A 20,112-nucleotide genomic window follows, 5' to 3' on the forward strand; every position below is an offset into this window, starting at 1 on the left:
TGCACAACCCTTTTGGTCTATGGTGCAATGTCGCATCCCCCTTCCCCATTTCTCTTTGTCGTCTCGTCTGTTGCCAGCCGAGGTGCCAATGAAGCGTATGTACGCACGGATCGTTGGTGCTTTGCAAAAAGAGAGAGAGAGAGAGAGAGAGAGAGGGTGAGTGTATGCGCGAAGGGAGGCAGAGCAAGTGCAGTGAGGTGTCGGCTCCTTTTGCGGTCCTAGATAGCGTGTGTGCGCTTGGGAACTGGATAGGTGAAGCAGATTAGGTGTAGATTGTCATTTCGAAGGTGTTTTCGAGTGGATTGGGGTGTTGTGTTGACCCTGAGCTATAGATAGGCGTTTCTGGTTGTGCCGGGTGTCGTCCCCCATTCCCACTTTCCACCGTTTTGGTTCACATCCAAGTAACTCTCATTTTGTTCATGTTGAAATCTATGAATTAGCATAGAATTCATGCATCGATTGTTACTATAGCACTCAAGTGTTCAATAGACATGACCTTCTGCGATCCCTCGAAATGAATAATGGTCAAAATGTGATTGTCATTCTTCACAATGGAAGCTCACAAAATTTGCAGGTATAAAATTGGTATAAAATTGCACTTTGTGGACATACACCAACGGCCATGAGAACCGAGTGAGGATGGCTCATGGTGAAGATATCAAAGTGTGAAATCAAACGGTTCAAAATTTGACACTTGAGCTTGTTCATCACAAAGAAAACTTGCATTTCCCCACAATGCAACTTGGCATAACATGTCAATATAGAAACTCCACGGTTTTTTTTAAAACAAGGTACCTTGTATATAGACTATGTATATCATTGTCTTGTTTATGTGAAGGATTTTATAAATAATGGTTTTGCAATATAATTTATTTGTGTGCGCACGCACACGTGCACACATATATAGCATGTGTGTAGATGTGTCATGCAAACATGCTACAGTTTCATCCTTACGTTTTTGTACAACACGGTTTCATCCTTGTGAATCATAATCATAAACATGTTTTACATTTATTCTCTCTCTCTCTCTCTCTCTCTCTCTCTCTCTCTCTCAACCGAGAGCTATATACTACATAGGCTTTGACACCCAAGTGCCTTTCTCAGAGAAATTTTTGTCATATAAGGTCAAAATTTTGGTGATTCCATCATTAGAAGGGCTTGTTTAAAAATTGCCCTTCTATAGGACAGGGAAATACAATAGAGTATTTGTCAAAATGCTAGTGGAGGCTACATAATGGTATGCGAGACCTCTCGGGATTCTCAATGGGCGTATTTCCCACATAGGTACAAATTGGAGGTGTACACAATACGAGTGCTAGCTGTGTACCACAATGGGATATAGGAAGAATACAATCTGTATTATGGGACCATCGAGGAGGTGCATGATGCCAAGTCATGTGTCCCTCACCACGCAGACTGAAAAATACCTCTCCATTGCCTTGGGAGGAGCCTGCCGATGTATCGGATTGGTTGCGGAGAGTGCACTAGATAGTTGTCAAGGTGGTAGATGTCGGGGAAAGCTATGATCCCAAGATGTGAGCACAACAAAGAGCAAATTAGCTTTCCCCAAGATGTGCACACAAGGAGTAAATCGTAGTACAAACTCCGATTCTCATTATGTGGAACCTTCACATGATGCTCAGAATCTCCACCCCCTCTCGATAAACCACTTTTTATTACTCACATTTGAACCCATCACGTTGACTGCCCAAGGATCAAGCTAAACCACTAGGCTACAAGCCTATGATGGTGTGTAGGGTGGCCTTATTCATCGTCTTAAGCTGGAAGATCGAAATTATCTCTCAAAGCAGTAAAGAAGTTCCTAAAATGACAAGATTATGAAGTGCGAAATGAATTAAAGTACTACTGATGGTGGCAAAACTGAAATTTCGTGCAGACAACAAATGCTTTTCAATTTGCAAAAGCCTTTCAATGATGTTATCTACATGAAACCTTTCAAGCAATATACAGTAACTGTCTTTCTTCCCTCCTATTCTGCTTTAGTTTCCTAATTTTTCTGATTCGCTCCTTCCATAGCCACCTTTGGTATCTCGAACATTGCCCCTACAACAAACCTCCCATTTTTGTGCTTCTGCTCACTCATCAGGAGAGAACTGGCTTCCAGCACCCTGGAGGTCAGACAGGGAATAGGACCTCGGAGTTTTCAACATTCCGGAAGGACAATTAAAGTGCCTCCCTTGTTTACCTACCTTGGCACTTACCACTCCAGAAAATGCTGGTGTGTATCTATGAAAATTTTTCTTTGATATTCCAACAGCCCCAGTCCGCAGTGGACGCGTATGTAATCTGTCAGAATTACCAATGCATGCTGAGATATATTTCCTTTTTTTGGTGTAAGGGTTCTCAGGTTTAGCAAGTTCTTCTACAGAAGTGACATCTGCCAAACAGCTAAATGACCTTGACTTGCCAGCAAAAAACCCAGACAGTCCTCTCCTGCACAAATGCACACATCCATTAGTTAGCACCCATTTCACAAGAAAGAAAGTCACACCAGGTTGAACAGGCAGAAATCTCTCTCTCTCTCTCTCTCTCTCTCTCTCTCTCTCTCTCTCTCTCTCAAAATAAAAGTGGGGCTTTGACCCTTTGCATTACAAAAAATCGACCATAGGTCCATACACAAGAAAATGGGAAAAACCTCTGAAAGGTATTCAATGAGATCGTGGCCACAAGACATATCTAGGGATAAAGATACTCTAATCAGGTGGTGAAATATAGCTATCGAGATTTCTACACAAATCTGCCCAATGCTCTGTCCATCTTAGGCGACGTAGCAAAAACCACGAAGTCCAATGCTGTGTATCTCACTGATATAAAGCATTCGCTGTAGAAACCTCCTTTAGCAACTCACAAAATCCAAAGGACTGAAACCCCTAGGCCATGCCTCCAAAATAATCTCAGCGCTCATTTGTCTTCGCTTTGGGAGAATAACGTCGAGAGGATCAAAGTATAAGATTAAGCATAGGAAGGAGGGTATCACCCCTCCATCCGCCTATGCAGAGCACTCAAGTACCGAGGCACAGACTCACCGAGGAACTTCGCCACAAGGACGTGCCCTGCAGTTCCATTCCTCGAGTGCGGATCACAACGTACCTAGAAGTGTATCCGCTTCCTGCGAGCCTCCCACCAAGGAGGATAACGGTCATCTCGTCAAGGTCCAACGGCCGGTCGAAATCGTTGAAGGTGGAATTAAATCGGTTTAGCCATCGCCTCCTAGGACCATCAAGCACCAAGCAGCTCGTCAGCTCATGCGAAAGTGAACGACCCTCTAACTGGGAGCACAATGGACAAACAATGTGTCCGCGCTAGAGTGACAGGGAACGGGCGGAATAGGGTCCTCCTGTTCCCGAAACGCGTTCCCAACGAGGTGGGGGGCCCGGAACGGATACACGGGCGGAACACCATTCCCGAATTTTCTGTAACTGGAACGGTTGGCGGAACAGGAATGGCAGTTTTTTTAAAATCTGACCTTTGGACAGTTCGTAAAATTCCGACTATTGGGGTTTTTTGGGCGCTTTTGAATGGTTTTTGGGGGGGGGGGAGATCTTCTCCTCTCCTATATAAACCAAGGGTCTCAAGGCAATGAGGCATATCTATTATCTCCCTCAAGCCTCAAGGGCCAAGGCAAGAGCCGGTTGTTTCAAATTTTCTCAAGCCTTCAAGCCTTCTCCACCTCTTCATCAAGACAAGGCACTCTCTCTCCCTCACTTGGGCCTCAAGGCTTTAAGCCTCAAGGCTCAAGCTTGAGGCTTGCCGCTCCACTTCTAAGTTCTCCTTCAAGCTCCACCTCTCCATCTCTCTCGAGTCTCGAGTCATGATTCAATCATTCATCACCTCTCTCCCTCTCCCTTGGGCCTCAAGGCTTTAGAGTCAAGACTCCACCTCTCCCTCACTCTCCACCGCTCCATCATCATTCCCTCCTCTACACCTTCATCGGTTGGTGGTGAGAGTAATGCGGCAACGACGGAGACATCATTTCGATCGGCATTTTCAATGCCTAATACTACTCCGGTCTCCACTCCCAAATCTCACCAACGTACCCTACATACCACTTGGGATCCAAAAAGAAAGGAGGATGTGGATGCAGTGTTGCCCGCTTTTTCTTTCATGATTACATCCCCTTCATAAAGGCTCAGTAAGACTTACTATCATTTTCATACAATCTCGATTCTCATTCTCGTCTAAATAGTAAGTACTAATACCTCTTGTGTGCAATGTCTAGGTCGGAGTACTTCAAGACCATGTGCACCAGGATTGGAGAGTATGGAACACGCTACGTGCCATTTCTTCCGAGGTGCTCCGTATTACTCTACTCGATAGAGAGAAGGCCGTTGTGGAGATGGTAACCCTCAACATGAAGAGGCAATGGACGAAGTATGACGTGACCCTCATTGCGGATGGATGGAGCGACACTAGGAGGAGGTCCATCCATGGCATTGTTGCCTATTCCAAAGGGGAGATATATTTTGCCCACTCTCATGATGCCACGGAGACGGGAAAATTAACAGATGTCCTTGCGGGTGAGTGGGCCTCCGCCGTAGAGACCATTGGGTCGGACCTTGTGATAGGTCTAGGTCTAGTCACCGATGGGGAGGCATCAAACAGGGCAGCCGGAGCTATTTTGGAAGACGCTTATCCTCACATCACGGTGTCCTTTTGCATGGCACACTGCTTTAACAACCTCTTGAAGGATTTCGGCAAACTACCTTGGATAGAGCCTCTCATTGCATCCACGTGCCAAGGTGGTTGCTTTCATTAACCACAACATACTTCGAGCTGAGTTCTTGAAGCGGTCGGGGGGCAAAGTGCTTCTAAAGTATTGTGAGACCCGCTTCGCCTACAACTATCTAATGGTATACCGCTTTGTAAAGTGTTAACTGTAGTGCAACAACTTTTCATCAGTACAGAGTTTGCTGAGACTTCCCATGCAAGTACAGTCGCAGGGACACCATCTTGAAGAAGCTTCAACCTAATCGTGACGTGCAGCGCAAAATCATGGATCAACTTGCATTTCACAGGGATATGCGAGGATCGTTTCGGACAACCGATGCCCGAATTGATCGCACCAAGATTTCCTCCGTCTTGTGGTGGCAAGAAAATGGTTCAGATGGTCCCGATCTTCAGCGACTTGCCGTCCGCGTTCTCAGCTAAGCGGTTAGCTCCTCTTGCTTGGAGGAATTGTAGCCACATTGCATCAAGAAAGAGAAACCGACTTGGAGTGGAGAAAGCAAATGGCCTTGTTTTTGTCAGTGCAAACTTAAGAATGCTTTGCAAGTCAACATCCAAAGTGACGGATCCTTTTCTACAGTGCAAGATGGAGACAGAGGCAGAGGTGCTTGGAGAGGCAGGAGGATCTACGCATGAGGATGAGCCTATGCAAGAGGATTGGGATGATATTCACGATGTCTGGGACTCCACTACAGATTGGGAGGTGGGATGCTCTTCTGTCCCTACCCAGAGGTGAACATCAGGCATGAGTCATGACTCATTGCTCATTGGTTTTTGATATTTGTTTCCTTTGGTGCCCCCGGCTTTACCCCCTTTTTGTATTGCACTACCACATGAGTGATTGAGTCTTGACATGTCACCTAACGACTCTTACAGTTGTTATTTAACACTCTAGCCTCTACATGTCCTTTTGTAGCACCTTGGCTAGCCTTGTAAGCCATCTTTATAATCTATGATCTATCATCTTTTTGCTCCAAGCTGTTGTGTGGATTCTGGACTCTATTCAATTTTGAGTTAATGTTCTTTCTATGAAGAATCAAGATGCTTTTGTAAAGGATGATCCCAATTCATGTATTGTGTGTAGTAACAATTGCGTGTAAGCCTCAGAACTGAAGAATCATTGCAAATCATGCCTAAATAGGATTCTACTTGGACTAATGGGTGTGTATGGCTCTCTACTAACATTTAGGTTAAATCCAACCTAATTTAAGCATATTTTAAGCTTTACCGTTCGGGCCCCATTCTCGTTCCGCTTTTCCGGAGAGGGGGGGGAGAGGGGTTTCCAGAAACGTTCCGGAGGCCCCCGTTCCCGTTCCGGGTAACTTTGGTCCGCGCCTCCAACTATTAGCCAGTTTAAGCCGTCCTGTGCTCGCGAGACAGGCGCTCTCTCCTCCTTCCTATCCACGCCAGTGCTCCTGTTGAGTTGCAGCAGGTATCCACATGTTTGTTCATAGCCGACTGTCTTATAAGGTTCCAACCCTAGACACAAGTGCCTCTCGTCCCACTTGTCCCATGCGTGGTAGCCAGTTGAGCTAAAGTCAATTGCAAGGATATTTTCTTATTCATTCAATTCTGGTTTCAGGTCGTCAAAGTCCACTTCTTGAACGGTTGGTTCTTAGGCTTCGCTTACTGCGGTTTCCGACATGTTCCACCTCTGCACCTAGGAGGAACCTTGCAACGGATTGACAACTAATTGCACACATTTCAATGGAAGCTTCTCATGGGAAGAAAGAATGTCCGCAACGGATTGGCTTGATACCATGCCCTGAGTCTGGAAGGTGAGATCTAGAGGTGAGAACCTTGGTTGTCCAAGTTTCATAATAAGGAACGGAAGTTCCTTGGAATTGTTTTAGCCTAGGAATAGGAAGCTGAGGCTTCCAGGAACCATCAAGTCTGATTCTAACCATGTGGTAATACGTTCGGTTCAAGTGCTTGTATAGACTTCTCCCCACTAATGAAGATACTTTTGTCCCGAGGGGGGGAGAGAGAGAGAGACCAACCCATCTTTTGGTCCCGAGTACTGTGTCCATCTTCTCTCTCTCTCTCTCTCTCTCTCTCTCTCTCTCTCTATATATATATATATATATATATATATATATATATATATCCTCTAGCTTCAGTATTAAGTGATAAATTCCATTTATCCAAGTATATTTTATATTGTTATGCTCTCCCGTTTGTGAGAGTGGTATCATAGCATGTTCTCCTCTCTTTCTCCATAAAGGAGGACAACTTTGGGAAGATACAGGAAGAAGCCATGACAAGCCAAGAGAGAACACTAAGTCCTGCAGAAAAAGCTCTCAGAGTTGGTAAAATTTCTCTCTGCAGGAAGCTTGCAAGACTTGAGAATTCTCTGAGGAGGAGCACGATGCTCTTGAACCTAGAGAATCCGAGGACCAGAATGCTCAACATATTTCAAAACCTAGAATTGAGCCAGATTCACTTGCTGAAATTCCGAGAAATCTGAAAGAATTTTCGTTATCATCCACTGTTTCACCTCACTCCTCTTTCACAATGTCCATGATCATCCAATTCAAGAACCATCCAGTATGATTCTAGAATGAACGTGACAATACGTTCGGTTCAAGTGCTTGTATACACTTCTCCCTAGTAATTAAGATACTTTTACACAAGAGGACAGGCCCATCTCCTGTTCCCAGTATTGTGTCGATCTTCTCTCTCTTTTTCTCTCTTTCTCTCTATATACTCAAGCTTCAGTATTAAGTGATAAATTCCATTTATCCGAGTATATTTTATATTGTTATGCGCTCCCGTTTGTGACAGTTCGCAACCAATTGCAAACCCATCTCAATGTGAACTTGCTGGGACTAGTATTGAGAGACCACATTATAGAAAGTTGCACACAAGGAGTAAGTTCACATTGTTATGAGGGTTGCACAGAAGGAGTCGGTTCACGTTGTTAGAGCGTTGGGCTTTTGTGCACAACGTGCTACCAAGGCTATTTTGTCACGTCACTCAAGATGCGCAAGAGTGATAGTAGCATAAGATGGCTACTTAGAATCACTTCTTTCATTTCCCTTTTCTCAAAAAGAGAACGATGTGCCAAAATTTAGTGGCCCTTGCTTTGTAGTTTACTGCGGTTTCCGTGTTAAGAGATTTTTGTTCACCTTCTTGATGCTTTCACTCTTGCTTCCTTGATTTCATGTATACACTTAGGCCCTTAGTTGTGAATTGGCCACCCTTACACCCTCTTGGTAGGGCCCCTTTAGGCACATGTAGGGTTTGTGTAACCGACTTGGACACTCCAAGTCAAGAATCAACCGCGACAGCACCAAATAACCACTTCAAAACAATTCACAGATCACAATAGATTTGCACTGGCCCGACGGAGTTCCGTGCCTAGAGATATTGGCCCCAAAGACTGGCGCCCCTTTCGGTATTTCTTTTTGTATTAATCAATCATCAAAGTACAAGAGAGCAGTTAGGGTTTCACTCTCAGACTCTGCGTCCAGATGCTCTGAGAAGTGAGGCCCTCACCACTAATTTAAAGGTTACAAGGGATGCCCAAAAGCAGAGTCCCAAAAGCTTCAAATCAAAAGCAATTGCTCTCTCTCTCTCACAGAGAGTCAAAACATGAAAGCAAAAGCATTCTCTCTCTCTTTCTCATTTAAGTAGAGAAAAAGCGAAATTTGCGTCGCTCATCATTTTCCAAAAAATAAAAAATAAAATAAAATTTCAGCCTCCGCGATTTCCGGAAATTAGGGTTTTTGGTAGAAATTAGGGTTTGCAGGAATTTTAGGGTTTCTGCTGTCCGCCACGTCATCACTTTGTGACATACCCCCCTCTTGAAAGCATTGTAATTGACCGCGATTACGCCTGCAAAACCGACAAAAGCCATAAACTGTCTTAGCAGACACTGACTGTTAGTACCTACGTACTAAGAACACATCTAGCACATGTACAAAATCGACAGTCACATCACACGACATCACAGGACATCACATGACATTCAACATTCATTCGGATCTTAGACCATGATTTATCGGCAATGTAGCTAGCAATCACATCTAGGTCCAATCGGGACCTCAACGATGTCCGATTGACTAACCCCTATTGCAACCATGTCTATTCGAGATCAATCAGACCAAAATGTTGCAGTCATTTCGACTATCAGTTCCTGCACTCACAAGAAGTCAAGAACAAATCAGTATCATAATCAGGAATTCCATTTCATAAAGTCATCCAACAGAATACTGTCAGCTCTCAATATCCCTGAAGCTCAAAGAGACATCAGTGACTTTAGTATCAAAATCGAGGCATCTGTTGACAAAGGAGTGGAGTAACTCCCCTCTTGTGCATCCCACTGCACCAGATCTTCGGCCAAGCTGAGTTTCTGGGTTCCGTTTGGAGTAGACTATGCTAAACCAAAACATCGAGGTAAAGTTTCATAATCCGAGGAGTATCTGCTAGGTCCTCCTCCTCCATCCACTTCGCATCAAATGCAGGAAAGTTCTTGAACTTAACCAAGAACCGCCTTCGGACTTTACCTTTCTTCGTATCATTATGTGCCAAAATCTATTCAGGAACAAGGATCTCCTCGTTTTCTTCCACTTTGGGTTGCTCATCAGGCTCCCCATCATCAGGCACATCACCCTTAACAGGTTTCAAGAGACTCACATGCAATGCATTGTGAATCCTCCAGTATCTGGCAGTTTCAATCGGAAGGAGACATCATTTATCTTGTCAGTAATCTGGAAAGGTCCGTAGTATCACATACTAAGCTTTGGAAAAAGCCTCTCCTTTCCCTTTTTCTTTCTTAGGCATGCCTTCTCAAAAGTAAGAGCACCCAATCATCCTCCTTCAGTTTCCAATCGCGACGATGGCGATCCGCTGCCTTTTTCTGTCGTTCTTGAGACTCCTGCAAAGTGTCGCGAACCTTGGCAAAAGCCGTATCCAAATCTCGCAAATATTCATCCGCTTCAAATTTCTAATCTTTCGTGCTCAGGAAGGATGGAACCTTCGCAGCAGTTTCAACAATCTCACATGGCGTCTTCCCCGTCGAAGAGTGTATCGTGTTATTGTAGGCAAATTCCACCAAAGGTAAGTTCTTTTCCCATTGAGTCTTTTGATGCGAGATACAAGACTTCAATAAATCTAAAATTACTGAATTGGCAATCTCAGATTGCCCGTCAGTCTGCAAGTGGAACGATGACGAGAACTGCAACCGCGTGCCAATGTTCTCCCAAATTGCCTTCCAAAACAAACTCATAAATCTGGGGTCTCTGTCGGAGACAATCGTCTCAGGCGTGCCATGTAATCAAAAAATCATCGTGATCATTCTGTATTCTCGAGAGATCAAAAAAATGAAATCCATTTCAATATTTTCCCAGGGGCGGGTGGGTATGGGTAAAGGCTGTAACAATCCCTGTGACTTATGCCTGTCAAGCTTGACCTTCTGGCATACCAAGCAACTGCGCACAAACTCTTCCACATCCTTCTTCAGTCTCCGCCAAAAGAAATCTCTCTCTACCCCTTTCATGGTGGTAGCAATGCCGCGGTGACCCGTAAAAGGTGGACAGTGACAATCAGTCATAACCTTTTCCCTCAACGGCTGTGTAACGCACAACATAGTCTTTTTCATCAAGTAGCCTTCCCGAAGGGAGTATCCAACTACTGTCTCCCCATCCCGTATCCGTGTGAAAATATCTGCAAAATCTGTATCTGTGGCACACTGATCGACCATATCCTCGAAGCTCCTATGATGTATCGCGGAAATAGCCAGAACCAACGGTTTTCGAGACAAAGCATATGCCACCACATTCTTCTGTCCCTGCACATGGACAATTTGGAAGTGGAACTGTGACAAGATGTTCACCCACCGCATCTGCTTTTCCGAAAGCTGCTTCTGTGACAAGAAGTAGCGCAAACTCTGATGGTCTGTAAAGACAGTAAAATCCGCTCCGAGTAGGTAATGCCGCCACTGAGTAAGAGCGTGGATAACCGCCAAAAGCTCTTTCCCATAGATCTGTGCTGTCATCTCCAGCCTAGAGAACAAACGGCTCTCGTAAGCTATGACATGGCCTTCTTGCATCAAGACCGTACCCAGACTACGACCACAAGCATCACAAAATACTTCAAATGACTTCTGCAAGTCCGGCAAAGTCAAATCTGGTCCTGTAGTGAATTTCTCTTTCAATGTCTGAAAGGCAGTCACCTCTGTGGGTCCCCACGAAAAAGGTACTCTTTTCTGTGTCAAGGTATGCAAAGGGGAAGCAACCTCTGCAAACTTTCGTATGAACCGCCTGTAGTACGAACACAGTCCCAAGAAGCTTCTAACTTCATGGACATTCCTCAAATCGGGCCAATCGCGAATAGTCTCTATCTTGGCCGGGTTCATTTGCACTCTTGCTGTTGACACAATGTGTCCCAAAAAATGTATCTCTGGTAGGAAAAATTCACTTTTCGTAGCATTAATCACTAATGTGTGATCTCGTAATGCCTGAAAGACTTGAAGCAGATGATCTCTGTGTTCTGCCTCATTCTTGGAAAAAACAATGATGTCGTCAAAGAAAGTGCCAACAAATAGCCTGTACTCTCGAAAAAACCTATCCATCATCCGGTTAAATGTCGCAGGAGCATTGGTTAAGCCAAAAGGCATCACCAAAAACTCAAATAACCCAAAAGTCGTCCGAAAAGTTGTCTTGTAGACGTCTCCCGGCGCTATTCTGATCTGATGATATCCACTCTTCAAGTCAATCCTGCTAAAGCATGAGGATCCCTGTAACCTGTCGAGTATATCATCGATCCTAGGAATCGGAAATCTGTTCTTGATGGTGATTTTGTTGAGAGCTCTATAATCGATGCACATTCTCCAAGATCCGTCTTTCTTCAAAACCAACAATACTGGAGAGCAATACGGTGAAGTACTAGGCTGGACAAGACCCTTTTCCAAGAGGTCTTTCACTTGGTTCATAATCTCTTCATTCTGTGCTCGGCTCACACGGTAGGGTGGCCGGTTCGGTGGTGTACTACCAGGTATCATATCAATGGTATGATCTTCACGACGAGCAGGTGGTAACTCTCCTGGCAGGCCTTCTGAGAAGCAATCGGCGTGAGTGTAGAAAATCTTGGCGTTCTTTATCAAGTTTAGACATATTTGTCCTATCATCATCACTCAACTCTTTCATAAAGATCGAGTAAACAAACAGACTGGATTTCATTAATTTTGAAATGGCCGAAGCCGATATAATAGGGACAGACTCGCCCTTCAGTTTAATATCAAGTACAATTGTTCTGCCCTTTTTTGTAGTCAAAGTCGCTTTTCTCGCCCGATAATCGACCACGGCGTTGTTCTTGTGGTACCACGAAATCCCTAAGAGAACATCACAACCCTCCAAAGGCATTATGAAGAAGTCCTCATGCCCCAAATACCCCTGACAATGCAACCGAAGTTTGCCAATGACAGGTGTAATGGCTACGTCCCTGCCGGGTGCCGCTAGAACTGCCTCTGCAAGTGGTCCCATTCGATCAGGAGTAATCTCGAGCCGCGCCGCCAATTCCGGTGAAATGAAGTTGGCCTTGGCTCCTCCATCAAAGAAAATCAGGGCCTCTTGATCTTTCACTTTGCCCCAAGCTCGGCAAAGTTCTGTACTCTCATCCATGGTGTCGGGATCAGTACCCACACAATCTGGAACCATTCCTGTTTTCATCTTGCCTTTTCGTACACGGTCCTCAGCTGCTCTCGAACTCTCAGGCCTTTCGTCATCCTTGTCATTCTATTCTTTCTGTGCCTTTTTAGGGCACTTCGTGGAGATATGTCCAGTTTCCCCGCATCCAAAGCACTTCCCCTCCCTGATGTAGCGAGTCCGCTCCTGAGGAGTAAGTCTGGGTCGTGCATCCTTTTTCTCTGGGTTGCTCTTTCTTTTTCTACTTTCATTCCCAGAAGTCTGTCCGGTTCGTTGTGTCGTGACCTCATCTGTGGGGTAGGTCAGACTGCCAGAGTGAATTGCAAAGCCCCGCTTCGCATGACTCATCAACTCCTGAATAGAAGCTGAATTCTGTTCCAAGCAGTGGTCTCGGATCTCTGTAGGTAGACCCAATGTAAACCGCTCAATCTGTTCTCTGAACGAGATCTTCTTGAATGAAGAGGCAGGTAGAAAAGAGTTCCAAAATCTTTCACAGTAAGAATTCACTGTATCGCTCTTGGTCATCCGGAGATGGTTCCAAGCAGCTCGTATATCTCACTCAAACTCTTGAGTCAACCAAGAAGAAATAAAAAGCCTCTTGAATTTCAGCCATGTAATTGGCACAGTCTTGCTTAATAGAAGCGTGGACCACCAAGTGCGAGCATTCCCCTTAAAATAAGAGGCAGCTCTCCGAATCTTGGAGTGCTCTGAATAGCGTCCTCCGGCGAAAGCGATGTCAAACTGCTGTATAAAAGACAAAGCCTTTGAAGCATCGGAGTATCCCGAAAAAGTATCAAACTTAAGTGCTTGGCCACCTTCCTTAAACTCTCGGACTTTCTTGCTTTTATCTTCGGAAAGTCATACTGGTTGGCTTTGTAAAAATTCCTCTTGCATAAAAGTTTCCGTTGTCAGAGTCTGAACTGTTTGTAGACGAGTCCTCTGTAGAAGTGTCACTCACTGGGCGAGACCTAGATTTCCTTGCCTTTTTCTTGCCCTTTTCGACGCGTTGTTTCTTGCTTCGCTTTTTGCTTTTCCTGTCTTCTTCGCTCGAGTCTGAAGAGCTAGAAGAACTGTCAGGAGAAGAAGAAGAACTGGGTAGGCCTTCAAACTTGACGCGCTTCTTCAGTTTCTTTGCTTTGTCGAATGTCGACTGACGACCCAAATATCCCGGGAAGTCAGTACCTTTATTCTGCTTTTTGCCGTGCTTTTTGCCTTTCTTTTGCACATCGAAAAGCTGAGCAATCCGTGCATCAACCACGTTCTCCAGTTTCTTCTCCGTATATTTCTTGGAGGCAAAAGGTTTCTTGAGAGCGGGTTTCGGGAGTGGTGTTGTGGTTCTCTGCCACTCCCTCTGTACCTCTTCCAAAGAGGTTTGGTTCATATATTTTGCCATCTTCGGGTCCTTGGCAAAATTGAGCATCATCTTTGTTGCATCGCCAATCAATTGACGTCTCTTTGCTCCGCCACAGTAGGCCGAGGCGGGCCATACTCTCTGTCTGAATCTTCGTTGTGATCCCAGCCCGCATCTCCAGATGCAGAGGGAGTCGACTGATCATTGCCTGAAGCCATAGGTGCCGCGGAAAAAAATTCGGGGATCGGATTTCCCGTAGAAGAGAAATCGGCCGTGCTCTGATACCACTGTAACCGACTTGGACACTCCAAGTCAAGAATCAACCGCGACAGCACCAAATAACCACTTCAAAACAATTCACAGATCACAATAGATTTGCACTGGCCCGGCGGAGTTCCGTGCCTAGAGATATTGGCCCCAAAGACTGGCGCCCCTTTCGGTATTTCTTTTTGTATTAATCAATCATCAAAGTACAAGAGAGCGGTTAGGGTTTCACTCTCAGACTCTGCGTCCCGATGCTCTGAGAAGTGAGGCCCTCACCACTAATTTAAAGGTTACAAGGGATGCCCAAAAGCAGAGCCCCAAAAGCTTCAAATCAAAAGCAATTGCTCTCTCTCTCTCACAAAGAGTCAAAACATGAAAGCAAAAGCATTCTCTCTCTCTTTCTCATTTAAGTAGAGAAAAAGCGAAATTTGCGTCGCTCATCATTTTTCAAAAAAAAAAAAATCAGCCTCCGCGATTTCCGAAAATTAGGGTTTCTGCTGTCCGCCACGTCATCACTTTGTGACAGTTTGCACCATGCATTTTGCCATTTTAATTTTTTTCTAATTTTGGAGATTTTTCAGAGGCACGCTAGATCAATGTGCGCCAAGCTCCATTCACATAGCATCTTGTGTTTTTTGCATCACCTCTAGAGTTATTGAGTTGCCAGCTTCACCATCTCTCGCTCTCTCAACACTAGCGTGCCATTCTCTTCTCCTCCATTGCACTCTTGACATTCCGGCCCACTCCACCAGCTAGGAGTAGTTGGAACCAATTGCCAACATTTCACTAACAACTCCTCACAAGAACAATCTTTGTGATTCATTGCAATGGCCCCAAACGATGCCCCTCTTTTTGGTATTTCTTTATATTGCTTCAACAAGATAGAACTTTGCGTGTGTATGCTTTATTTACTTTAACCCATTTTAATAATGGGCCACTTGGCAAAAACTTATAAATCCTTCTTCTTCTTCTTCTGCTTCTGCTAGGGTTTAGGCCTCTCGACAGGAATCTGCAGGTTGTAGGCTCAGGGAGTCAGTCTTCATTGACTTGACCCGTCAACTCTTTGTGACTACCATTGTCTATTCTCCTCCGCTGCACACTCAACATTCCTACCCACTTCACCTCCTCACCTAGGAGGAGGAGTTGAACCAATTGCAGACATTTCACTCCTCACAGGAAGAAAGAATCTTCGTAACTAGTTGCAAAGCCCATCCCACTCTGAGCCGGCTTGGTCTAGAATTGAGAGAGAATGCTACATACATTTATCTTTGAGCTGAATCAAAGAGATAAATCGATCCCCACATTAAAAAGTTCACACTATTGCAATTTGCAATAAATTTTCAACGTATATGTACAACATCCTTAGGGAGGTACCGCTCCTTACTAGGATGGACTTCTAACATGGAGACAACTAGTATAAACCCTTAACCATTGACCTCATCACTTAAAATGCACTTAGCACATGAAACCGGCTACTCTAAACCATTGACCTCATTACTTAAAATGCACTTAGCACATGAGACCGGCTACTCTAAACCCTAAACAGTCTGAGATGTTTGCACTCCGATGTTCCCTTGGAAGTTTAGTAGCTTCCCCGTAAGTAGCAAGCACTATACCAAGCACAACAGAGAACCAGTTGGCATCCAAGACAATCACCTTGTCAGACAGATGACCCACAAAAACATATTAAACTGCAACTAAAAGACTTAAACACGACTGGGAGGATCACACTTGCACTTTGTACAACACGAGCGACATAGTTCCGCTCCACAGAGTAATGGCCCTAACGTCGGATGCCCGAGTTGATCAAGGAAGTGACGACTAGGAGACCATGCACAATCGACAAAGGGGAATAATCACAGTCCTCCAGTGTCTCAACTGAGGACCCCATGTGAAGCATCCAGCGAGAAGCTCTTTAGCAAGCCGTACCCAACAACTGATTTTCCATCAACGCTCTACCCGCCGTCAACAAATGTGAAGATGATGAGTGATATAGCTTGCGATGAATAGACTGCAAGTCTAATGCAAACCACTATTGAGAGAGACGTCATCAAAGATCTAATGTAAATGGATGCATGAGATAGTGCATATTGGACAACCTGGGCAGCCAAGTTGCCCAAAGTCACCACAAAAATTGATCCAAATGCTCCTCCAATAAACACTGGAACCGACAACCCAAAGAGAGTTCCAGAGCACATGTCCCATCCAGCAAAAAAGAGCACATGTCCCGGCCAGCAACTTAGATCCACGCATACTGCTCAACTCAAATATGAAGGTACGATAGGATGGAGTTTGCTTTGCAAAGAGCAAATGAGATGTAGAGATGTAGGACCTCTTCGATAGTTGCCAATGATAAAAGTAGCTACAAGCATGAAGCAAATTGTCTCTATGCAAGCCTTTACACTGGTAACAGCGACATTAATTGATTTGCGAGTCGCAAAGGCATCACATGACTTGATAAAATATTTCTCGCTCCTCTAATAAGCCATGAGCCCATGGATGGGCTTCCTCCTAGTGTTGCTCCACCCATCCAACTTGATGAAATACACATTACTCTCCGCCAATTCGCACCAATAACAACAGACACTTCTGAGTGTTATCTTGACAACATTGATAGGCGTCAATGCACAATCAAGATGTTTTGCCACCCCTCGAAAAATAATAATTGGCACAAAAAGAGATCCAAAGACATTTCATTTACTCAAGAGAAGCTAGTCCCAATCTTCTAAACATTTGACTATGGGGATGTTAGACGACTCTCAATTATAGAGTTGACTTTACTTGGCCCCTATTGAGTACATAATTTCTTGTTGATAATTTCTATGTTATCAAATATATATTGTCGTGGTCCAACCATTGATACAAGCTTCCTTTCGTCTTGCCAAGGCAGAGTGCCATGAGTAAAATTGGTTCAACCGATGATCCGTATCCACCACTTACCTACTACTTCAAGATGGTCCCCTAATGTTAGATTGTTTTCTGCCAAGATATACATTTGTAAGGTCTAAAAATCTAAAACAATCACAAAAATACAAAACCAAGGGACTGAAACTTTGAAACAAGTACTCAACTTTGAATAAACATCACAAAGACTTATTCCTAGAGTTCAAGCTCTACAAGACCGAACTTCTAAAAGATCAAATTCTTAAATCCTAATGTAAGCTAAAGACTGAAAAGAAAAACTACTTCATACCTACCTAGAAGCAGCAAAACAATAAAGATCGTTGCTTTATAGCATGATTGTTGTCTTTAAAACAATATAAAAAGGTAACCTCACCATTAACTTAAACAATACATTTTTAAAAAAATTCCACATTTCAATCTCTAGTACAAGCATTTAAATCAAATTATCAGCTATAAATAGAACTTTGAACAAGAGTTGTTAACTCAAGGGCCATATTTAGAACCTTCAAAGTTACCTTTAATCGCAGCATTCTAAGAAAGACAATGGTGCACAAGCTCTGAAAGTGGGGCCCTTCAACCACAACCACTAACATGCTTAGGCTTACAGTCCAAAACCCTACTTTTACCACTACCAACTATCAAGCTGACTGACCCTAGAGGGAAGAAGAAGGTTTAACTCGGACCTAGCATTTGTTTTGAACTTATTTCATAATATCGAAAAAATAAGCCTTCAAAGACTTTGACAATACCATTTGCAACATAAAATCATTTGAAGTTATCTGAAATTAATAAAGATGAAAAGTATGCAATGTACGCACTAGTTCTTTTCCTTAAGAAAAAGTAGCTTCCACTATGGTTACTATGCTTCAGCAGAGCACAAGCATATATTATGTCAAAGACAATAGAGCGGTCCATGTGTAATCTACATGAGCCAGTGCTGTGCTTGAGGAGGCTTCCAATATTAGCCTGTCCATTGTATACAAGACCTCAAAGCACTTTGGAAAAACTTCAATAGTAACCTAACAGACAAGTACCAGGGTATCAACAAGGTGGAGCACAAGATGGGACCATGTAAAGCATTTCTGACACTGAAATTTAACAAGAATGATGAGATGCATCTGCATTTAAGGTGGATGGCTTCTCAAATGCTGTACAATCAACTTACAATACAGAGGTCAGATTAAACTGCATGCACTAAACTAAGAGAAAGTCTTTACGGGCCTTTTGAAATTCACTTTTCCATTATAACCTAGCACATGCAAAACAAGCACAGATTCATACAAAGATTGTGAAAATGGTGCACAACCTCAATCTTTTAACTGCATGATTCTAAAGATTAAGCAGGAATATCCAATGGACTTACTTGCGGGGAAGAGCCTCCTCCAAGGCGTACATGTTAGCCAATGGTCCTTTATAGGAACTTTGTACCTCAGAGACATCCTCTAAACTGCATGAGCTACTGCTTTCTTCACTGCTGCTTAAGGAGGACAATGATGACCTTTCATCCTGAAGCCGGCTATCATACATTGATGAAGAACTGTCCCATGGTTTGTCCTCAGAGACAACACTCAGCGTTGAACTGTAGGGGCTCCAGAAGCTGCTTCGACTACTTTCACGGGAAAAACTCCCCTTTGAGCCTGACCTACCAAAATCTGTAAATCCAATGTTTTGCCTTTCTTGCCATGCTACATCATGTGATACTTCAGAAAGATTACAGCATTCCGATGCCATACTATCGTGTTTGGTGCGGGAAATGACATGCTGGAAGCTGTCATCTTCGAGGCAGGCATCTGTAGCAGGTTGAGAAGCCAGACCCATCGGAAGCATGCATAAACCTGAATGTACCATGCTCTCAGCACAAATCCAGTTGTTGGTCAACTTCACGACCCCAAACTCGTCTCCCGGCTTTGACATGTGAGAGGCATATCAATAGACACTTTTCAAGGAGAATACCATTTCCTCAAATGTGTGTGTTCTCTCTATAGTTGTCTCTATTGCTGCTGGAAGTGTTGAAACTCAACAATCATCTGTGAAATCTGCACTGTGGCGCGAAACAACCTGCAGCATGTATGAATCTTCAGCAAAAAGACAGCAATTGACTACAAACATAAGCTAACATATGTACGCCGATCCAAAGCACACTAAATTCACTGCGTGCACTTTAGCTGGTGCACTTCTGAACTACCCTCTTGTAAAAACAAAAGTGAATCACGTACAAAGCCTAGGCTAGCTTCTTAGAATTTCTTTTCTGGTTTACGCACAGGGTCTGCAGGGGATCAATGCATACGCTCTGAATATGATCATTGAAAATTACAATCTGCCGAAATGGCAGTGCATGTCTGAGATACCCCGCAAGAGTAAGACATGTAGGTCTGATGAAAGTCGAAGGCTTACGGCAAACGTGTATTGATACTGTTCGTGGCAACTTAACATCCGCAACTTAAACAAAAACAAAGAGGCGCTTACCTGCAAATCTCTGCACAATTAGGCTGGATCGGTGGACCTCAGCTTTCTTGCACGAGAGTTTCAGAGAATGCGCGCGCGCAAAATGCCAAGAGAAGAGAATTTAGGGCTTTGCTCTGTGAGTCTGCGTATGGGTGTGCGCGTGTGAGTACTTTGCCCACGAAGGGACAAAGTGGATAAGAACGCAGCCTGTCTATCATTATCCCCTCTTCTGCCTTTTCACAAGGCAAGATCGTCCGGTTACAACTACCCAAATGACTACAGTTACCTACTTATCTCCTTGTTGTACAGCATGCATTCACACAAGCGCTCACCCAAACATATAAGGTGGGTTTCCCACGCCGGGGTTTTATATGATGGAGTGTGGGCCATGAAGAAGAAAGGGTCGACATATTTGAGCCAACTTGACCAAACCTAGCTTGTTGGGACAGTGCTACAAAACTTTATCAATTCAGCTTAACACTGTCGTAGCCTGCATGGGAGAGAGCTCTAAGCACTTAGAGTTGCGAGTCATGAAGTGAGAGGAAGGAAGCACTCAGGTTATACAATGAAAAGTATAGGTAAGAGAAAGATTGGAACCTTTTTATTGGAGGAAAGCCTGTTACACCTTCACTTCTGATGATACGAAAGCTCTAGTAGGGCTTTCATATTCATGTAGATTTCCTCTTTACCTCATTCCCCCCACTCGCCTAAAGTGTGACCCAGCTCTTACACGTATCCAAATGTTTGTAGATGCTT

General features: G+C 44.0%; 1 protein-coding gene across 1 annotated transcript; it reads right to left on the reverse strand.

Annotated features, from left to right (window-relative positions):
• Positions 1–1,887: 1,887 nt before the first annotated feature.
• LOC147439357 (uncharacterized) lies at positions 1,888–19,611 on the reverse strand. The gene is made up of 3 exons (XM_086485196.1): positions 19,378–19,611; positions 18,275–18,969; positions 1,888–2,454 (listed from the first exon to the last, which is right to left on the reverse strand). Exons 2-3 carry the CDS (start codon positions 18,823–18,825, stop codon positions 2,097–2,099), a joined length of 909 nt encoding a protein of 302 aa, XP_086341322.1. The 5' UTR covers positions 18,826–18,969; positions 19,378–19,611; the 3' UTR covers positions 1,888–2,096.
• Between the last annotated feature and the right edge of the window lie 501 nt (positions 19,612–20,112).

Source organism: Adiantum capillus-veneris, chromosome 16 (genome assembly GCF_014529385.1).
Source record: "Adiantum capillus-veneris isolate H3 chromosome 16, ASM1452938v2, whole genome shotgun sequence".
In the NCBI taxonomy this organism is placed as follows: Eukaryota; Viridiplantae; Streptophyta; class Polypodiopsida; order Polypodiales; family Pteridaceae; genus Adiantum; species Adiantum capillus-veneris.

What these genes read in the sequence shown, in the direction of transcription:
- LOC147439357 (XM_086485196.1), bottom strand. Translation starts at nt 18,825, where the DNA reads ATGTCAAAGCCGGGAGACGAGTTTGGGGTCGTGAAGTTGACCAACAAC. An exon ending in GAGGAGGCTCTTCCCCGCAA is followed by an intron (nt 2,455 to 18,274) that starts GTAAGTCCATTG and finishes GCATTTGTGCAG; the next exon opens with GAGAGGACTGTCTGGGTTTT.